General features: G+C 46.3%; 2 protein-coding genes and 1 pseudogene across 2 annotated transcripts; 2 read left to right on the top strand and 1 right to left on the bottom strand.

The window, feature by feature from the left end:
• The first annotated feature begins 7,136 nt into the window (after window positions 1–7,136).
• Window positions 7,137–7,972, top strand: LOC125553417 (uncharacterized). Its single transcript, XM_048717202.2, has 2 exons — window positions 7,137–7,312; window positions 7,404–7,972. The coding sequence occupies exons 1-2, from the start codon at window positions 7,185–7,187 to the stop codon at window positions 7,702–7,704; spliced, it is 429 nt and encodes a 142-aa protein (XP_048573159.1). The 5' UTR covers window positions 7,137–7,184; the 3' UTR covers window positions 7,705–7,972.
• A 7,584-nt stretch (window positions 7,973–15,556) lies between these two features.
• Window positions 15,557–17,803, top strand: LOC125554521 (putative polygalacturonase At1g80170; annotated as a pseudogene).
• Window positions 17,804–20,450: 2,647 nt separating this feature from the next.
• LOC125554520 (agmatine coumaroyltransferase-2-like) lies at window positions 20,451–22,024 on the bottom strand. The gene has a single exon (XM_048718051.2). It carries the CDS (start codon window positions 21,956–21,958, stop codon window positions 20,561–20,563), a length of 1,398 nt encoding a protein of 465 aa, XP_048574008.2. The 5' UTR covers window positions 21,959–22,024; the 3' UTR covers window positions 20,451–20,560.
• Between the last annotated feature and the right edge of the window lie 278 nt (window positions 22,025–22,302).

Below are 22,302 nucleotides of genomic sequence, written 5' to 3'. Positions count from 1 at the left end.
CTATTAATCTCCAGTATGTCCCATCAGAGCTTCAAGTTGCAGATTTCTTCACAAAGGCTCAAACTAGAGATCAGCATAGGTTTCACATTTGCAAACTCGGTGTATCAGATGCTACTGACCCACCTTGAGTTTGAGGGGGGGGGGTGTTAAGGGAGCACCCTGTGTACACATGTATAGGCTGTAGTCCAGAGCCGTGTAAGGCCCAGGCCCATGTAACCCTCTACTTCTAGCTTCTTCCTCTCCATACAGAAACTCTGCTTTTTGTCTATCTTTCACAATATTGAACATTAATCAGCTCTAAATTCTTAAGGGATCTGTCTTTCACTATGCATATGTTACAATTCATCATATGCCTAACTTTTGAATGGCATGTGCAGGTTCACCTTACTGCATGTAGAATGGTCTCAAATTGCTATGAGAATATGACGGATGGACTTGATTGTTGAAATTCAGTTCATTGCTGTAGAGTGGCTTGATGGGGACAATAAGCCCAAATGTGATGGGTAAGTCCTATTTACCGCATCTATACACTTCTATTACTTAGAAAGAAATGTTCCAGGTTCATATTTTGATCTAAGATTTAGATATTATCTTTCTTTGCCATACATGTTATGCTTAAGTTCTTAGAAACAAATTAAAAAAAATCTTTTCATAAAGTCATAAAGGAACATAAGAACTGAAATACTTATAAGTAGCAACAGAATGACAACTAAATCTGTACGTACAATTTTGGTAATCTCTTCTATAAACAATCTGGATGATTGTTTCAGTAGGTTAAAACTCTCTCTGTTCTTATTGCTGCTGTATACAAGCTGTGACATTGCTCTGTTTTCTTTCTTGGTTGGATTTCTACAACCAGGACACACATCCTGCTACGTCCCAAAGTGTTTTTTCCTGATATAGTGATGCCGAAAGAATAAAAAAATTCAGAGTTAAGGCACATAATCTCCATGTCTGACACGGGGCTGCCTCCTTGAAATCTCGATGCATGGCTGTGCTATAAGTGTTGGCTTTGTCTGATTGCGCGCAAGATAAGAGCCTCTTCACCACCTTCAATATATTAGTGCTGGCTTTGTCTGTCACTCAAAACTATTTCATTGGCATGTCTATTAGTTTGGGTTCGTCCCTGTTTTAGGTGTTTGGTTTGAGGATTAGTTGATCGATTAGTCAAATGTATTTCTATATTGGTTTGGGTTGGTCCCTACTTTAGTTCTTTGGCTTGAGGATTAATTACATGGATGCTTATTTCCAGGGATTATGCCTGTCATAGTTGCCGTTCTTAGATGTTTGGTTGATGTCTGTCAGGCAGAGGGGGTGAGATGGGTTGTGCATGACCTTGTGTTTTTGAAAATTGTTTACCTAAGTTGATTAGATGGTGTGTTGTTGGTCTACCAGATTCGATAGCCTACCTTGATGCCGGACCAAATAAAAAGAGGTCTCAACTCAGTTTCTTTAGATGCAGGTTCATCTCGAGTTGACCTATTATCTCGACAATAGAAGCTAGAGAAATTAATCCATTAGCATTTTCATGCATATGATTTAATCTAAATTTTAGTTGTCCTAATTTAATAACAATACTATTTATATTGCTTATATATATAATACATCTTTCAGCAATCAACAGTTCACCAACCTATTTATTGTATGCATTAATTGGATTAATAAACGACAAATGCGGGATTTTATTGAAGTCAAGTTACTAAATATTCATGATGGTATCTTTTCCCTGAATTTATCCAGAATGAACTGAGAGTCGAATACTTAAGTGGTTCAGGAAAGCTTCAAATACAATAGAAGAGGGTACACAGTAAGTACTTTGTGCAGAGGCTAGCCATCCTTGATCCCATCACCATAACATATTTTGTGTAGGATGGGATGGATGGGAGGTGCGACACAATTTTGTAAGTACAGACAGAAAAATGCAGTATGTTTGATAATCTTATCACCGTATGCTCTCTTTTCCTGTTTGCGGGTGGATTCTGAATATATTCTAGACAGAGGAATTATTCAGGAACTAAAGGTAAGATGTCTCATAAAGCACAACTGCACTTTTGCTGCTATCTTCTGCAGTATTTTCTTTTTTGTTCTTCTGCAGTATATTTTGTTACAAAGATTTAAAAAATAATATTGGTAGATATAACTTCCATTTGTTTTCCGTGAACCTTGCAGTTGGCTTGCCTCTGCACTAGGGGAATGCTTGCATTAGACCATCAAAGTTAATTTCTATTACATCAGTATCCACATGTTAAATGCGTTTATAGTGATTGAACAACTCATTAATAGATGAAGCCATCGAACAGAAGGCGTTTTTTTTACTCTCAGTTATAATGATGGAATCTTACCATGTGTGGAATTAACTTTGTATTATTTCTCTTTACTAACCTTTTAAAGGAATAATGAGAGTATCAATTTAATTGTGCAGTTTGTTGATTAGACAAATTATTGTTTTGTTTTAACCTTGTCATGGTGTGCTAAATTGTTTCTTTCTGTCTGAACATGCCTGTTCTAAGTGCCTATGTTTTTACTTATTTTGTACCTATACATAAAAATTCTAATTTTCTTACTCCTGCGGTTATGCATGACCTGCAGCTTAATCACACGGATCTTAAGCCAGAGAACATTCTCCTTGTTTCATTTAACCTCAATACAATCAGGGTTCATGATTAGAAGGTACTAAACATCTCTCCTTGTTTCATTTCACCTGATACAATCAGGGTTCAAGATTATAAGGTACTAAACTTCTAAATCAGAGCCTGGCCTAACTTTGAGATTTCCCAAAATGTATACTTTTGTATTTCGGTCATTCTTTGGAGATGATCCTCTGGTTACTTAATGCTCTTTACGTATGAGTAAATTTCTTTTTCTTTATTTCTAAACTCAATTTTCTTTTCTCCATGAAGATTCCTATTTGCTCACCCAAGGATGGTTCTGTTTTCAAGACCTTACAAAATCTGCTCTTTTAGACATGGATATAGATGGTGATATATGCATACCCAATCTTTACTCCTTTAGACATGTATGGATGCAAAGACAACACCCAATCTGCTCCTTTAGACATGTATGCATGCAGAGACAACACCCAATCTTTACTTCTATTTTAACTCATACTGATACAGATTTCAATAGTATAAACATGAAATTACTTCTGAAATGCCTAAATATTGATATCTGCATGCTTGTAAATTTACTTCGTGAATCATTTTTATGCTGCTACTTTTCTAATTATTGTATCTCTTTCGTCCAAAGCGTGAGTGCATTGCATTTGTACTGCTCTATCTTATTGTTATATTTGCATCTGCCATTGCTTCCATAATCTATATTTTGGCTCTGATCTGAAGCATAGCATTGCTCCGAGCGGAACTAGGGATCAAACAAGGCAGCCCAATGTGTTGAGAAAAGATAGGAGCGCACATGAACGCCTCAACAGGTGCGCCTCCAGTCTTACGAACTACCTCCATGGGAAAGATAAACCGGAGCGAAAACAAGAACAACAGGAGCACCACCCCCGAGCGAACCCATGCAAAGCGACAACCGTGTCACCTGGCCCACCATCGTGATCCATGACTCTTGCATGACACAATCAATCAGTCGAGCACCTCGCGCGCGTTCCACGACATCAAACCAAAACACAATCAAAGACTTGTTTTTTAGACGGGGTGGCATGGAGGAGCCGGTCGGAGAGCCTGGGGCAGGGGAGGGCGAGCAGGCCGTAGAGCCCGGCGGGGGGAAGGTTGTTATTTCTTGATGCATCTTCATTTGGATTTAAGTGCGCTACTGCTGGTCCTCTCTTGCGATTGCGTGCAGCTTGCTTCTGACAGAGCCAAGTCATGCCCTGATGAGGTTCCTTTCTTCAGCCAAACTGAATTTTAAGCGTGCCTTTTGCATTTTGCTCGTTCAGGTGCCAGATTTCCCAGCTCAGTTATGCGGCGAACACTCATGTGCTTGGCGCTGAGGTATGTGTGTGTCTCTCGACTCTCGTTTCAGTGCTAAAATATATCAACATCTATCCAATATCTCTTGTTTGCTGTCTATCAGAGTTACCAAACTTCCTGAAGATGTGAAGAAAGAACCCGAAGACCCGAATAGCAGGTACTAACCGGCTATATGTATTATGACTGCTACACTTCAGACATCAGAGATCCTAAGTTTTAATTGATATACAACGTGTGCTTCCGTTCATGTCCAATTTGATAGTTGGAAACAGTTTTAAGGGAGGACTTCAAAGAATATTTTGCCAAATTTGTTAAGTGCGGGTAATTTGATTTTTGGCGGTCCATCTTTTTTCTTTATAATTTGTTCTCATACCATGACTAGCAATCTTTTTTTACATACTATTACTATGCGAGTGTATGACCTGTCAGATAACCTATATTTGCTGTGAGATTATTGCAGATTTAATTCTTAAGCTTACTAAAATAATAGGCAAAGAAATCAGAAGTTTTAACTCAATTTTCATAACATTTTATTCACATATACCTTCACAATTAAGTTTTGTAGTAAAGAAAATTTTAACTCCCAAGCTTGCTGGGAAAAGCATAGAAATCAGAAGTCTCAGGAGGCGCACACACTGAGGCGTGCGCACCGCACAAGTATTTAAAGTTGGTAGCATGTTTCATATTTTGTGTGCTGAAATTTATGTTTCAAAACATTGTTGCAAAGTATGAAATGGGCAGTGAAATCTCAACCATGGGCCATGACATTGTTCTTCTAAAAATGCTAACACAGAAATGACCTACTGATGAAGAATTCAATGATGGATTTACGCTTCGCAAGTATGTAGATGTGTCTCTTTCACCGATTGAGGACATTCTTCACCTCAACCTTACCTCAGAAATATGAGATCAACCGGTCGATCATATCCCTAACTTGCAAGAATACAAGAATTTTATGCCGAAGGATATATGTGCTCTCCAACTCTTTAAATTTGGCATTTTATGCTCTGCAGAATCACCAAAAGAAATACGCATGCATGGAACTTCTATGCTTGCTCTGCTTTATCAACACTCTTGTTGCTGCAGTTCTATTGCTATGTCTTGTATTTTTAACAACCAACATGCAACTATCGCTCTTTTGGACTGCATGTCTTCTTGCTGAAGTAAGAATCATGTCATACATAGACGTTAACTAATACGCTAGCTTGATTAGTGTGTATAATCCCGCCTCAAGAGGCGCCACTAGGTGGCGCCCCAACCACTAGTCCCTATCTAGGATAGGTAGGTTCTACCTACTTGTACGGTTCAGATGGATTATATGAGGGTTTTATTATTCAATCGTAAATTTATGTTTGGCACAATAACACTTTTGGATCCCGATCCCGTGCCCGATCGTAGAGTGCCTAAAGTCGCTTCCACCAACCAAATCTAAACTAGTATGGCCTCCTTTTCCTTGTGCTTATTGTAGTGTTGCTTTCGCCAAAATCTAAGCTATAAGTGTTAGGGAAACTCCAACGCAAACCTCCAAACTATTCCCGGTTGTCCGTTCGGGCCAAAACGGATGGATGGATCGGCCCAACGCGCGGCTGCATCCGCATTTTTTCCCGTTTGGTATACAGCCCGTCCCATTTCCGACACAAACATGAGCCCGGTTTGCATCCACATGGACGTGGAATGGACGGGCACGCGCTTGCTCGTCGCTTGTCTCAGGGACGCGTGGCGACCGTCCACCTACGTCCACTGCCCAAAGTAAATGCGCTCACACGGCGGGCCCCGGTTGTTAGTCACACAACGCTTGGTCGTCGTCCTTCTTAAATTAGAAGCCATGGACTGGCCAGTCCACAGCTTCCACTTCCTAGCCGGCCTATCTCCTCTAGCCCGCACCGCCTGCCCCGCCAGCTTTTGAGATCGCGCCAACGGCGGCCGGGCATCGGGACAGGTCGTACATCCACGTCGACGTCTGCTAGCGCTACTGGGAGACGGCGACGCCATTGCCGTGGGGAGATGTCCACCTGCTGAACAACTGGCATCTCTCCGCCAACCATGTGCCCATCCCTCCAGTGCCCGTGAGCGGCGCGCCCGCCGCCTGGAGATGAACTGATGATGCGCCCGCCTGCCATCGGATCTGCTGGACGACGTCGTAGATGCGCCGCTGTGGGATATGTGGCTCCGCGACGAGCATGACCTGCGGCGGCAATCTTTTTTTGTCAGTCGTCCTCCGAGCCCGCGCCACCCGCGTCCTCCTCGTGCTGACAGCCCTCCCCAAATGCGGGGCCGTAGGCGTGTGCACGGCATCACGCCAACGCCTTCTCCGTCTCCGTCCCTGCCACCGACGCCGCCCATGACCGAGAGGAGGAGGCCCATCTCATGAGGCGTATCATGGAGGACTCCATGAACACGTGCGACGAGCGGTAATGGCATGGCCTAGAAACCACGCTGGCCCTCTCCGCGGCCGGCGATGTGGCCATCCCGGAGCTGGACCTCGACGTCAAGGAGGAGGTGCAGGAGGAGGTCTTGGAGGAGCCGCCCGTCGCCGCGTGGAACCCTCATCTGGTGGGCCAGCGGTGGAGCTGCTCATGCACGGCGCCGGAGATGGCCGACTCGGTGGGTGTCAGCCCATGGTCAGCCACGCCGCTGCGGTCACCAGAGCAGGAGTAGGAGCCACGGGAGGAGGTAGTGCAGGCGCCGCCGGCGCCTCCAGTCTGCCAGGGGCCACCAGCCTACCTTTGGCAGCCACCTTCGTACGCCGACCTCACTCGAGATGATGACTAGGAGGAGTAAACAGCGGCCATGGGGGCACAGAAGACGAAGGCGGCCATGAAGCGGCCATTATCTTTTTTCTATGTTTTTTTTTATGTTTATGTGCTGAACTTGGGTAATGTGGACGTTTGAATGTTTAAATTTATGTTTTAAGTTATTTTTAACATGTTTTTGTTTTTTTGGTTTAAATTCAAGTCCGACAAGGCAGGCCGTTTGAGGTGCGGTTGGCCCGTTGAACGCACCGACCGTCGCAAGTACAACTGCAAGCGGACGAATGTGTCCGTTTTCTTGTCCCAAACAAACGAAAAACGGATGAAAGGAATGTCCGTTTAGGATCGTGCGTTGGAGTTGCCCTTAGCTTGGGCTTGTGTCGCAATCACAAAAATCTAAACTTTACGCTCTGCCTCTGCTCTGCTCCTACCCCCTATAAATATATCTCATCTGATGCAGAAGTGAGCCTCTTCAACCAACCCAACAAACCAAAGCCCGACGATGGCCATCATCAAGCAGTCGCTCATTGTCCTAGTGCTGCTCATATGCGGAGCAGGCGGCTCCACCACACCGGCGCCGGCGCCGGAGCCGGCGCTGCTGACGCAGGATAATCTGTGTGTCGGCATAAGGTCAGTACCTGCTTTTCTACAATTCATTCATTTCAGAGAGGGCACGTGAAAAGTAAGTATTGACACAGGATAATCTGTGTGTCGCATAAAGCACTACCAACGAAGAGATGGTCTGCGTCGCCAACGTCGCACTGGCGTGCTTCGCCGAAAATGCAGTCACCGACGAGCTTACCTTCACGCCATGCTTCGTCACCGCCGCCGGCACGGAATGCTTGGCCAAGGATAAGGAGGAGCCCAGCAAGAACCACTGCATCGGCCTAGAGATCAGCAACCAACTGCTGCAATGCCTTGGAGATAGCGCCTGGACCTGCTACAACAGCTTCACCGGGTACATCCCTCCCGCCTTCATCGGGTGCTTCCAAGGCAGAGCCCTCATGTGCACCCCACAGTGATCGTTGTCAGGATTTTCATTCCATCACCTACACCATGATCAACTGCTTGCTTGCCGACAATAAAGGGGTTTGTCTGTGTGTGTGTGATTTAGTATGTGGTAGTAGTAATATGGTATGGTTGTGCCATATTTCTCGGATTTTTGTTTTGATGATTGATGATGATTTCGCTGGAAAAAGAAAATAGAGTGAGAAGCATTGAGCCTTCCTTGTACTGATCTCATCAGAAGGAAGTTGGAAATGGAAAACAAAAGAATGGTTGGTTGTATAAGCACGGGATTGATTGATTGATTGCTGCGTGCTTTTATTCCATTCTCAACTTGTACTGTACGCATTAATTGATGTGCACTCCGTATTCCCTATGTTCCTAAATACTCACTCGGTCCCTAAATATTAGTATTTTTAGAGATTCCAATGCGGACTACACACGGAGCAAAATGAGTGAATCTACATTTTAAAATATGTTTATATATATCCGTATATAGTTCGTATTGCAATCTCTAAAAAGACTTATATTTAGGAGTGGAGAGAGTAGGAGCATAAGACTTATATTTCAAATATTCAAATATAGCGGTAGTTGTACTTAAATAAGTTCAAATATTACACTCAAATATTATTGCCCTCTTTAACCGCCCATGAATGCTCGATCAGATTTTCCTTGGGTTGCTCATGAGTTGCTCAATGCCAGATACGTTGATGTCTTTTAACAAACTTTTTAAGTGTGGTCGGATTCTGATCAAGAAGATTGATAGGATCACCCACGTTCTCAAATTCAAGACTTACGGCAGCGACGTCATCCTCATCCTCGACGATCATGTTGTGCATAATCACACAACAGGCCTTCACCTCCCACAAGGTCTCTGCATCCCATTATTTAGTTGGTCCATGAACAACTGCAAAACGTGCCGGCAGGACTTCAAATGCCTTCTCAACATCCTTTCTAGCCGCTTCTTGTCTTTGGACAAAGGGAGCCTTTTTCTGGCCAACTAGGTTAGAGATGGTGTTGACAAAGGTAGCACACGGAGGACAGATACTGTCAATCAGACAATAACCCATGTTGTACTCATGTCCATTGACAGTATAGTGGCAAAGAGGAGTTTTTCCTCCAATTAGCCTCACAAACAATGGTGATCGATGTAGCATATTGATGTCGTTGTGAGACCCGAGTATGCCAAAGAAAACATGACAAATCCAAAGTTCATGTAATGCAACAGCTTCAAGAATGATGGTGGGCTTCTTAACATGGCCCTGATATTGCCCTTGTAGAACTTTTGGGCAGTTCTTTAATTTCCAATGCATGCAGTTAAGAGACCGAGCAAATCTGGCCACCCACTTGCTTCCGATATTGCCAAGAGCCTCTCGGTGTCTACGCCATTTGGTTCTCTCAGGTATAGAGGTCCAAACACCAAGACCACGATAGTTGCAAACCTGACCATTGCATCTCCGCATGTGCTCTCAGACATCAGTAGATACTCGTCCCACGAATCAGCGGTCGTGCCATATGCAAGCATCCGTGGTGCGGCCGTGCACTTCTGATAACCAGAGAATCCAATCCTTCCCACGGTGTCTTTCTTCAAGATGAAGTAGTCATCAAAGAACCGGACCCCATGGTACGATCGAAGACAATTTTGTGCACCCGAAACCGGCGGCGGAAATTGTCAGCGAAGAGGGCATTGGGGGGCAAAGTATCCAGACATCAGTGTCAAATGGTCGCACGCCCTATTGCGGTTGAGCACTCGATGATCCTTAATCAATCCCTTGAAATTGAGAACATGCTCTTCCGCACGCTCCTCTTCTCCAAGGACAGTCTGCATCATCGCCATCTCATCCGTGTAGCTCTTCTCGTCTGACAAGCCGTCTGACGACTCAACATAGTGCTCATATATGTACTATGTATCTGAATCCATTGCTTCAAAGAAGAAGGGACAAAAAAATTAGCTCAGCCAATTCAACGGACATTTGCCGGGCATGGTGAGTAGCGTAGGAGCGGATGGTACCTGAGTGGTGGTCGGAGGAAAGGCTCGTCCCGACAATAGAGAAGAACCGGCTTGGATCCCGGGTGTACAGCTGGAGGTGACGGACATGTCGGGTACCAGCAGGGGTGTGCAATGGTGGTGGAGTGACGGCAAAGGCAAGAGACAAAAAGGCAACGAGAGAAAATGGAAGGATGGAGGCGTGGTGTCTGAGAGGGATTTTTGATGGGCTGGGTGTCGGAGTCCTACGTGTCTGCTCTCCGAAAAAGTACGTCCGGACCGCTCGGCCGATCGATACATGCTCGTGTAGGGTGTCATACACGTCTGGCGGACCGCACAATCCGGACGGTTTGAGGGTTCACTTTGGAGATACCCTAAAAAAGACGATCCGACTGTATGCGGGCGGTTTGAGTGTCCTTTTTGGAGATGCCCTAAAAAAGAACTGATTTCAGTCAATAAGCGGTTAAGATAATTCCAACATGTTACGCAACTTGCAATGTTTGAACAGGTTCTATGACTCGAAAACACAGATGCTGCGGCACCTATCAAGTTAAGTTGTAGTTTCCAGTTTAAGGAAAAACATCGGTAGGGCAAGTACGAAAACTAAAAGGGAGCAACACAGACCTTGGCAAGAACATACATCCATGTTTCGATTCAACCGGAACTATTTGGGAACAATGATTTTTACACCCTCATCATTCTCGATGGGAACACAAAGAGAATATATCTCATTATGGTATAACTAACGAGCAAAAGATGAGTGTTATTAATCTATAATCTATACCTACTAATAAAAGAAATAGGTATTTTTAATCCGTTTTCTTATTTTATAGAAAACCCCCTAATGTTTTTGACATTAAATCCGCAATACATATTAAATGTTTTTTAAAATACTCATATCTTTTAAACCGTAACTTCAAATTTAACATGTTATATATGGAATTTGACTAGAAAAATATGTAGAATCTGAATATGATGTTATTTTTCCTGTTAACAATTTTAAAAATACTATTTAGGCTGTAATGTTAATCAACAATGCATTATCCGTCTTTTTTCATACCGGTACAAGTTCAGATTGTGGATGAACACCTCAGCAAAATTAGGATTGAACATGAAATTGAAGATAAATTTGCTAGAGACACCCAAAAAATAAGGATATGCATGACAAGAAATAAAAGAAGGACCCAATAAAGATGGGATGTCCGCTATAAAAGAAATAAAAGGGAAAATGCGGAGGAGGTCCGATAAAGATGAGATGTTGCGCTATTCTCCTATATATAAGAAGAAGAAAGAGAGGAGATGCATGAAAAAAAGGTAAAAAGGAGGCATGCATGACAAAAAATAAAATAAAAGACAAGTTTGATAAGATATAAATAGTGATGAAACAGAGACCAATACCTATGACATGTATGGCAAGAAATAGTGATGAAATAGGGGCGCAAGTACCTGCGTCCACAGGAGACCATACAAAAAATGTTCTTTTCCAGACAAAAAAAAATCTCCTTTTATGATTAAAAAATCATGTATCTTTTAACAACTCTTCATGTATTTAAGAAATATGCATGTGAAAAAAGTGTTCAAGAGTTACCCTAAGTTGATGATTCTTGAACTTGACATGAATAAATGCATGATCTTACCCGTTTCTTTGTATGGATTAAATCTACATGCAAGCCATGTTGAAATAGAACACATGTAGAATCTTAAACTGCGCTTTTATAGGTTAAGACCATCTTTGTTTGGACCGTAGCTACAAGTTCTCAGATTATAGATTTTTTTATAAATTAAGAGTGTGTGATTTTTTTTCTCCCGTTGCAACGCACGGATCTTTTTGCTAGTCTAATAAAAAACCAACTAACCCATCTAATCTACTGAAAGGAAACAAGATCCAAGATTAAACTTGGGGTTCGAAGATCAAAGGGCTAGGCTGGCGTATGTCGATGAGGTTCTCTAGGGCAGGGATCGGAGGCTGCAGACAAGATCGGGATGAACTGATGGGCAAAACACAAGGAAATAGCCAGCAGCGGACCGAGGATGGCCGTGGGTGGTGTCAGTGTCCTTGTGCTTCCCGACTGGATCATACCAGCGCCATGCATGTGCACTGCATTGGCCAGCAGTGAAGAGGGCAAGACCACGATGGCAAATTAAGATCAAATGGAACGCACATAGCACATGCCATTGATACGAGTCAGGGGTATGAAGATGGATGCTTGGCACGTCACACGGCCGCGTCAGTCATGGATTGCTCAACTGGTTTGGGCAAAAAGGTTTCGCTCGCTCACTAGAGCAAAGGAACATGGAGGAGACTGAGGTCGACGGGTCCGGTCCGGTCCTTCTTATAGATAGATAGATAGATAGATAGATAGATAGATAGACGATGCAAGTTAGTCTTGGAATTTCGGTTCACACAAGAAACAGCCTCACGATGCATGGCTTGGCTAGCTTATTAATGGTTCACACAAGAAACAGCCCCACGATGGCTTGGCTTGGCTTGGCTACAAGAAACAGCACCACCAACAGCCAAAAGAAGCTGGTCCTTAGGCGCCATATTCTTTTGGAGATCTCGGAAATAATGAATAGTCCAACACTCCTATGTCGGAAACAGATATACACATATAAGGGAATCCATGATTTCCCACGCACGTACTCCCTATGTAAAAAAAATATAAGAGCGTAACGCAGTAAACAAAACACAAAAAATAAATTTCTTTACTGTGGGAGTATTATGCAAGGTTGGGAATAAATAAATCCCCAACACATAGCCAAGTCGTTTTTCCTTTCTGTAGCATAACAACACATATCTAGCAAAAAAATTGACTAGTAGAGGGTCTGCACTTGTAGCATAATGGAGATGGAAAGTTCAATTATACATGAAGTGATCCAATTGCAGAACATTTCAGAAAAACAAAATAAAATGGGAAAAATAGTTTATAGTTGCGATTGGTTTACAAGGAATCATATGTCTTGGGTGACCAGAGCTATAGTGCTCCTTAACTCCAGTGAGATATGCAGCCAAATACAATCAATAAGAAACTGATCTTGTGTTTCAGAAGAAGAAAAAAATTGGTCCTCCAAGTTGTAATCAACCATCCATAGCAAAATATTTGCTCTTAGACAAAAAGTTACACGTCATCACTAACTTGCGATCCGGTAGGCTGTTGGATCCAAATAGCAATGGCGTAGATTTTTAACCCGCAAAAAAAAAGCAATGGCATAGATTTTTAGTGACATGCCACCAGTAATGATATAGTGGTGACGTACCAAATATGCCAATGCCACCACTATTAAAAAAAATAGTGATGACGTGGATTGAAAATGAGGCGCCACCAACTAAATTTGTGGCTAGCCCTTTTTTCCCCTAGTGCATCACCTCACCCTCCTAGACAACCTCAAGGAGACGTTCGCCAACCTGCGCGAGTACCAGATTAACCTGAACCCGGAGAAGTACGTGTTCGGCGTGCCACCTGGCCAGCTCCGTGGCTTCCTCGTCTCAGAGCGTGGCATCGAGGCCAACCCCGAGAAGATTAAGGCGATCGAGCGCGTGCGCAAGCCAGCTTGACTGCGCGAAGCTCAGAAGTTCACCGATTGCATGGCCTCTCTCAGCCGGTTGGGCGAGAGGGCTTTGCCCTTGTACCAGCTGATGAAGAAGACGACCGCGTTCAACTGGACCCCGCAGGCGGACGAAGCCTTCCGTGACCTCAAGTGCATGCTCTCCATCGCACCTATCCTAGCCGCGCCGGCAGGGAAGGAGCCCATGCTAATGTACATTGCGGCCACCACCCGCGTGGTGAGCGTGGTGCTAGTGGTGGAGCGCCCGGAGGAGGCAAGGCGCAGCCGGTCTAGCGGCCCGTGTACTATGATACTATCTGAGCGAGATGCTCTCCCTCTCCAAGCAAAACTACCCCCACTACTAGAAGATATACTACGGTGTGTATCTGGCCTCCAACAAGCTGAAGCAGTACTTCTAGGAGCACTCATCACCATGGTGAGCATGGCTCCTCTCGGAGAGATCATCGGCCGCCGGGACGCCATTGGCCGGGTCACCATGTGGGCCATCGAGCTGGCTGCCCACACGGTTTTCTACGAGCCTCGCACGGCTGTCAAATCCCAGGCGCTGGCTGATTTCCTCGTCGACTGGCCTAAACCTTCCAACCCAGCCGGCTCCGGCCCGTGGAAGCCGCCATCCTGGCGGTGGTGGAGGCACCATCCTGCGCATAACCAATTCTCACTTTCCTCCTGAGCGGCGACCTTCTTCATGCGTGATGGGCTAATATGACACATTAGCTTAGAAGATGCTAACTGAACAGGCTGCGCGATCCAAGCTGTTCATTTTGCTTTTAGAGACCTCCAATATGTGCATGCTTGCAGCCACTCGATTCTCTTTAATTACTTTCATTCCTGGCGGGGTGCGGTGACATTTTGATAATTAATAAATGTGTACGTGCAATGCATGTTAATATAAGAGTTATATTAGGTAGGATACCAATTCACCTTATTGCATGTTTATATTTGATAGAAAATTAGTTACACATTAATTATGTGGTTAGCACAAACATTGATATTTTTATGATATTAATTGCATGTTAAACATGTTGAGTGGTTTGATGTTTAAGATTAATTGGATCTGCCCCTTTGGTCTTTTTATATTTTGATGATAAAAATGAAAATGATGATTGGTTTGATGCCAAAAATTGACATGTCAATATTTTACAATTTTTCAACCTAACATATTTGATTCTGACAGTGATATCCTCAGCCTATCAGGGTTCAAGTCCTGGTGCATTTTTCGGTGATGCGCGTTCCGTGGGAGGAGACGTTCTCGTCAACTACGAGGCGCCTATGGTATCAAGATCATATGCCGACTCAGTCTCTCGGAGGTGCTCATAGGGATAGGGTGTGCATATGTGCGTTCATAGGGGTGAATATATGTACGTATATATATGAGCGTTGTGTTCAATTTATCATTTTTGGCAATTTTGTCAACCTAATATAAAGTTATCAACTTATGGCAAGTCTTGCAATTGCCAACACGTGCGAACCAACCTGTGGTTGGATGGTTAGAGGGACTGTGGTATCCCAGCCCACCATGGTTCAAGTCCTGGTGCTCGCATTTATTCCTGGATTTATTTCAGAATTTCCAGCGATGCGCATTCAGTGGGAGGAGATATTCCCGTCGACGACGAGGTCCCTTCGGTGACTTTGTAAATTTCAAGATGTTATGCCGGCTTAGTCTTTCGGAGGTGCTCATAGAGGTAGGGTGTGCGTGTATGCGTTCATAGGGATGAGTGTATGCACGTGTATATGAGCGCTTGCGTTTGTACTGTGTTCAAAAAAAATTTTGCCAACACATTGGCTAGCCAAATTTTGGTTGTGAATCAATTACCCTGGGCGTATTTATGTCAACACACAAATGCAGATCGATGTGCTAAATAATCGCGTGATATTTTTGGCTTGCACGTACGCTCGTACACAGCTATCCTCTTTTTCAAATTAACCGAGAAACCCCCCCAAAAAACATCACGTTGATTTTACCCATTAATTTACAGCATGTATAAATACACACAAGATTGGTTGCTTACCACGATAGTTCGTTGAGACACATCGTTCCTAGCGCTCTTCTTCGATCAAGTCAGGAGAGTGTGCCACAGCTGATCATATTGGTGGTACTACCAACCATGGTATGCGTAGGTTTCATCAGCTCAATATCTCAAAAGTATATATGCATGTGTAAATTTTGTTCCGATCAGCTGTGTATGTATACTCTTGATTGAAAACGGCAGAGGACTGCAGCACAACATGTCTCCTTCGTGCTGCTGCTGCTCCTTGTGTCAATGGCCGCAGTTAGATCGACCGCCGGAGTGCAGCAAGGACAATGGTACAGCGTCATGGATTTCCATGCAGCTGGGGACGGCGCGACGAGTGATGTCGAGGTAACAATTGGAACACCATAACCTTTATCTATGATTCTGAAATCGTTATCATGTATGTTGCCCATCAGATTCAGATAGTTAATCTTTTGCTTATTTGTGCGCTGAAAGGCGTTCGAGGAGACATGGAAAGTAGCCTGCAGCAGCCACAGCAGCGAGGTGATCATGTACGTACATCCCCGCAGGAAAGGAAAGACATTCTTGCTGAACCAGACGAGGTTCAACGGACCCTGCAAGTCGCCCATCACCGTACAGGTCGGTTGACTTGACGATCGGTCCACTCTGAATAGTCTATCTTTTAATTGTGTAGTACTCCCTTCATAAAGAAATATAAGAGCATACTGGAATTGAGGTTAGTGTTTGTGCAGCTGGAGGGCGACGTGGTGGCGCCAAACTCCTTCTATCTAAAGCCATCAGACGTCCTGACCTTCTATGGCGTCGACAACCTGACGGTGAATGGGAGCGGCCAGATAGACGGGCGAGGCGCCCAGTGGTGAGATTGCTACAACCAAAAGGTAATTAAGCCCCAAATATATAGAGTATAGCTGTTGCTTCTTCAATATATATATTTATCTCCATATATTTGCAACAATCTGATCTGATATCTCTCTCGTGTTGACAAAAATGCAATGACCGGCCAAGGGTATGTAAGCGTGCACTTACAGACACACAATACTTCCTCCCATTGTCCAACTAAAATAGAGATCCCTCTCGCAGTCGCTGTCGTTCGCACACTGCAACAATCTACGGGTGACCAACATACGCCTCAAGGACGGGGCCGAAAAGAACATGATCCTGTACGAGTGCACGCAGGTGCAGGTGCACAACGTCTCCATCACGGCGCCGGGCGACAGCCCCAACACGGACGGGATCAATATGGGCTCCTCCAACCATGTAAATATCTCGTCTTGCTCTATGCACACCGGTATGTACGGATCGACAACCACCCTCCTTCCTTCAGATGGTACTAGTATATATTGCACTCTGTCTGGCCTCGAACGTAGGTATTTTGTGCATGCAGGTGATGATTGTGTGTCAATTCTATCGGGAACCACCAATGTTAACATCACCAACACCACCTGCGGGCCTGGTCATGGCATCAGGTATACAAACAAACATACATACATACATACCACACCCATGCGTATATTGTACTCCCTCCGTCCCATAATGTAAGATGTTTTTTGACGGTAGTATACATTGACCGTCAAAAAAGTCTTATATTATAGGACGGAGAAGGAGTAGTATATTAATGCACGCACGTGCATGCTCATAACCTTCTCTAGTGAGTAGCATACGTTGACCTTTTTGTATTCTGTATCTACGTATGTAGTGTGGGAAGTCTTGGAGGTGTTGCTGACGGCCCAACGCTGGTGGAAAAAATTAGTGTCCAACTGCAGCTTCTTCAATACCACGACCGGTGTGAGGATCAAATCGTGGCAGGTAACATGCATCTACTGATGGTAGGCAGGTAACATGCATCTACTGATGGTCGATCCGTTTCTGTACCTGTATGACTTCTTTCTTCTATAATGCAAAGGCAGAGCTCCTATTGTTCACGTCAAAAAACAAGCATCTACTAGTACGTACATGGTTGTGCCTTGCATGTGTTTAAAGATATAGTTACTGACGGTGGCATGCATACACATGCATGTTCCATGTACATATCATAGGTTACCTGCAAACCATATATAGTAGGCATATATATCCCCTAATATATACATATGGTATGATTCAATGGATACAGGGATGGCAAGGCACTAGCAACCGGATTCCTTTTCATCAAACACAGAATGACTGCCGTCCGGTTGCCTATCGATATCGACCAGTTCTATTGCCCCCAAGGAAACTGTCCACCACAGGTGAGGGATCCTGTCCGCACCACCACTTGATCAATGGTTGCCTTAAAGAAAAAAGGGAACAATTTCTGAAATTGAACGAAACCCTATATATTGCTTTTGCCTTTGCAGGATGGTGGTGTGGCCATAACAGACGCTCGATTCGTCGACATCCAGGGGACGTCCTCAGAACGAGAGGCCATCAAGATCATGTGCAGCAAGAGTGTGCCATGCCACGACATCTACCTCAAAAACGTCAACCTCTCTTGGGGCCAACCACATTGCCCCGGCACAAGCTATTGTTCAGAATGCCCATGGAAGCGTCACGGGAACGGTGAAGCCACAAACACAGTTTGCTGGCAATTGATCACAAGTCGTTAATGGACATATACGACTAGGGAGCGGTGCTATGCTTACCTTACATGAGCGCCATGCAAGGCAGACTAGTGCTAAAATTATATTTGTTCAAATGATGGTTAATGCCATCCCACATCGTCATGCCTACATCCTCTCAATGTATTGTATGACCAACTAGTACTATAAGAGGTGTTGTCTATGGCAGCAATTCAGATTTTAGAGTGTCTCGCATGATTCCGATTCCGACGACCGGCCAAACACAATGTAGGGGTTGTTCACCACGCTTGCCGCAGGTGAAGTCTCACATAAACCTAGCCATGGAAACAGAATCAGTTTGAGCAAGATGCCATTGTATAGCTGCTAGCTCCAGCACACGGTGCATGTAGGTTGCATTGTCGTTGTGGATGGGAAAGAGAGGGGGCTTAGGGCATATCCAACGGTAAATCCTCCAACTCTAACACTCAAATATCATCATTTTCTCATCAAAATGTAACATCTTAAATATAAGTAGATATCCACCATTACATTTGACACGGAAATATACAATATTTAATAAACTAATTAATCTAAGGAGTCCTGGAAAACACCTCATTGGACACATCAGAGTGGGCAAACTCGGTGTCGGCTGGAGCAGCTGGGGCCCAAGAGGCGACTGGTGTGGCACTGACGATCTTGGCTTTCTCGTTGGCATAGAAGCGTGCGTGGCCGCATCTCATCCTACCCACCTTCTTCTATTGGGCAGGCCGATCAAGGGTGGCACAGATTTTGCATGCCGCGCCTTGGATCGGGCCTTGTGACAGGCCGCGAGCGCCTCCTCCTCTCCTTTGCACGGGGATGGGACCACGCGACCCCGAGACGGAAATGACAACGCCTGATGAGATCAAGGAAAAGATCAATGAACTTGAGAAAGTCTCCAAACCATGTGCAAATACAATTGGTCCAGAGATTGATTTTTATTGGATGATGAGCAAAGATCTCGAAGCCAAGGTGAATAGTCTCTACAGTAAGATGGATACCCTCTTTGATTTTACCACCAAGCTCTTTGCAGAAACCAACCTTCTTACGAAGTTGGCCACCGAGCAACAACGAGGAATCTCTGTGATGTGTCATTTCAAATGTATCGGTCTCGCACGCAACGTGAAGAAGGCGGAGGAATCCAAGGAAGCTAAGGAGGAAGGAACCTCGGCCAGACCCAACACCCGGTCTGAGGGCTGTGGACTTTTCTTGGCCACGCATCGGCGTTGAAGATGCCCTAGGTTCTCTTTGCTGGTCCGGCCTGCCATGCGTGCCAAATGCATGCATGCAAAGTCTGACAGCTGTGGACCTTTCTTGGCCACGCATCGCAGCAATAAGGACCAATGATACGTACCTGCAGAGTTCAAGTTCACCCCTACCTCTTCTTCAGCCAACCAGTGACTTGAGACTTGACTTGCACACACACTCATTTCAGATTTTTCAGGCATGCGCGGACTGACCAGACCACTTACGAGGAGAGCCACGTACCGGTTTGACACCGTGCGTGCAGTTTTGTGCCTAGCTCGGACAAATTAAGCTACACCAACTCGAGTTGACGATGCACCTAGCTACTAGCTAGGTTGATGAATGGTGAACGTGAGCAGCGTCTGGTCCGGTGTGTGACGCAACAGCTGCGATTTGGGACTCGGCTAGCGGCCGCTGCATGCATGTCCTGTCACGATTTCACCAGCACACGATCCACGAGACTGCATGCGCCTGGCTTTGGACTTGAGCGAGCTCCAGATGACTTGGCTACGGCGGCCGGACGAGATTGCATGCGTTTGCGCTGGAAATGTTTGCATGCGTACGTATTTGGCTACGGGTCAAATCAAGTCGGCGTGACGCGACTCTTCATCTATTGCTCCTCTATAGTCCACTAGCTAGCTGTAGCTAGGCCTCACTACCTAAGTGCCTGACTTGCTTTGCTTAAAGTTTGACTGCTGCTTTGGTTCTACTCTTCATCTCACAGTTTGCACTACCCAGCTGGTAAGTACGTACTAGATTACCTAGCTAATCAGAACGAATTTTGCGTCATGATCAGTTAGGATTCACCGGAACTCGTCAAGAAGCAACCTATAGCTGCCGTCTTCCCTAAAAAGTTAAGGTTTCCTTGCCTCCTGTCGGCGCCGCCGTCAGTTCGTCTATCTCCGGTGGCCTTAATTAGGGCCATAAGAGCAGAGTGGATCCCGGCCCTTGCCGTGAGAGGGGCTCCATTTTTAGATATTTCTTCAAGTTTTGTTAGGGTTTGTGTCCTATTCAAAAAAACGGGACGGCGGCGGCTCCCTGAAGATGGAATAAAATTCTCCCCGTCTAGTCCTCGTTTCGGTGGTGCTTGCAGCATCGTCGGTGGGTGTGTCGAGGTGTGTCTCCGGAGGATACGTTCATAGTTGTCGGTTCTCCCCCTTGGATACGTTCATAGTTGCCGGTTCTCCCCCGTTGACGTTGTTGCCCGTTCTGAGACCATCCACATTTGCACGTGCCTGCGGCATCGCCTAATAATTATTTTTTAAGTGGGAATAAAACGTCTTCGAAATGGGTTGAAAGTTGACGTGTGGTCTTAATATATTGTAGATAGACCGTTTGTCAAATTTCATCGCATTTAGAGGTCGTTTGATATCCAAATCGTTAAACTATAGCGGCACCACATAGCTAGTGAGCAAGTACAGGGATTGATCACCGAAATACATATTCTGTTGCATAATTAGGCCCCTTGTATTTCTATGATTATTAAGTTTCGTGACCTGCTTGCAAGCTAATCGATCTTGTGGCATATCCTCTTGAACTCCGCAAGGTGGTCGTCGAAGAGGGCCACGTAGGCCTCCATGCTGCCGTCGCCCAGGGTGGACGGCACCAGGAACAGGCTGCCCTCCATGGGGTAGTACGTCGGCATGACGCGGAAGGGCCCGCCGCCGCCGAAATTCAGGCCGTGGAAGTTGATCCCCAGCCACGCGTCCACCTCCAGGTCCGGGCACAGCACCGCCTGCTCGCTGTCCGCCGTCGAGACCAGCCCCTCAGCCTCCACGACGCCGGAGGAGGCAAGGTCCACGAAGGACCGGAAGTAGGCGTCGTCCACGTCCGCCACGGCGCGGTAGACGAGCTCCGCCGCGTGGCCCACCGGCCGGGACACGAGGTCGCCGGCGTCCGTGCGCGGGAACGCCCACAGGACCACGTTGCCGAAGTAGTCGCGCGGCATGGGCGGGCGCATGCGCATCCGGCCGTTCACGGAGATGCGGACCTTGGTCGTCACGTCGGCGCCCAGGCCGCGCGCCGCGGTGATCGCGCGCCAGAGGTGCGCCACCACGCTCTGGAACGTCGTGTAGCCGCGCCTCGACGGCGGGAGCCCCGACGAGGCCCGCGCCTTGAGCCGCGCCACGAAATCCTTGCTCAGGTGCATCATGTGCACCTTCACCTTGTCGTGCCCCGCCGCGCCAAAGCCGATCTCCTCCTTCTCGTCCATCGTGTTTGGTGCCGGCGCCCTGTACTCCACCTCCCGGTGCGGGAACTCCACGAGCGGCGGCTCGCGCGGCGCGAACCAGGTGCCGCGGTCGCAGACCGGGAGCGGCGACACCGGGAGCTGCCGCGTAGCGAGGCCCCACGCCGCCAGGAAGTTGGCCGTGGCCTGCCCGTCGGCGATCTGGTGGTGCCCCGCGAAGCCCACGGCCAGCGACCCACAGGAGAAGCGAGTCAGCTGCACCTGCACCAGCTCCACAGGGCCGTCGTCGATCCTCGGGTGCAGCCGCCTCACCTCAGGCGACGGCCCGGACGGCACGGACACCGCCATGGGCGCGTCCACCTTGGCCTCCACAAAGCGCGCCCCGGCGTCGTTCAGCAGCACCGACCGGCGCCCGTCGGGACCGTCGCCGATCTGCCCGGCCCACTCCTGGTACACGGCGAGCGCCTTGGCCAGGCCCAGCTCGACCTCGCTGTTGGGCGGGTTCGGCGGCCGGAACGCGAAGATGATGGCGACGTGCTCCCCGTACGTCACCTTGTCGAACACGGAAAGCGGCACCCACTGCGCACGCGCCGGCGCCTCGCCGTCCTCGTACAGCGGCTTGACGATCTTGGAGCTCTCGATCTTAACCTTCATGCTGGTGCTTACACTGTCAGCCTCTCGAGATCTCTGTTTGATTTTGCTTGCACCAATGTGCATGCATGCATGACGTACGTACTCTGATCTGAGTCCGAGTGAGGAGCGTACGTGCTTCACTCCTTTGAGTCCGTGTCACTGGCTAGCTGTAGTAGCTTACAACAGAGACGATATGCTATATATGGAAGCAAGGCCAGGCTATGTAGCCTCTTTTTTGCGGACAAAAATGTGAACGTAGAACGGAAAATTGAGACGCGTATGTATCCCGTACTTACGTAGAGACATTGCTTTTGAAGACATGATCGAACTGGCCCAGCTCGATCGTCTACGTACGTCTTCGGAGTTTCACATGTTGATCTGATTAAACGTCTGGCTAATTAGTTTAATTCGATATCTCAAGTCTCAAC

The sequence above is a fragment of the Triticum urartu genome, chromosome 4A (genome assembly GCF_056163025.1).
Source record: "Triticum urartu cultivar PI428250 chromosome 4A, HENAU_Tu73, whole genome shotgun sequence".
Taxonomy (NCBI): Eukaryota; Viridiplantae; Streptophyta; class Magnoliopsida; order Poales; family Poaceae; genus Triticum; species Triticum urartu.
The sequence above is the reverse complement of the archived record's forward strand: the minus strand, read 5'-3'. Positions and strand labels throughout refer to the sequence as shown.

Bases quoted from the DNA above. Each gene is read 5' to 3' on its own strand.
- LOC125553417 (XM_048717202.2), top strand. From the start codon at position 7,185: ATGGCCATCATCAAGCAGTCGCTCATTGTCCTAGTGCTGCTCATATGC. The intron at 7,313-7,403 runs GTCAGTACCTGC...TGTCGCATAAAG, and splicing joins AATCTGTGTGTCGGCATAAG to CACTACCAACGAAGAGATGG.
- LOC125554520 (XM_048718051.2), bottom strand. From the start codon at position 21,958: ATGCACATTGGTGCAAGCAAAATCAAACAGAGATCTCGAGAGGCTGAC.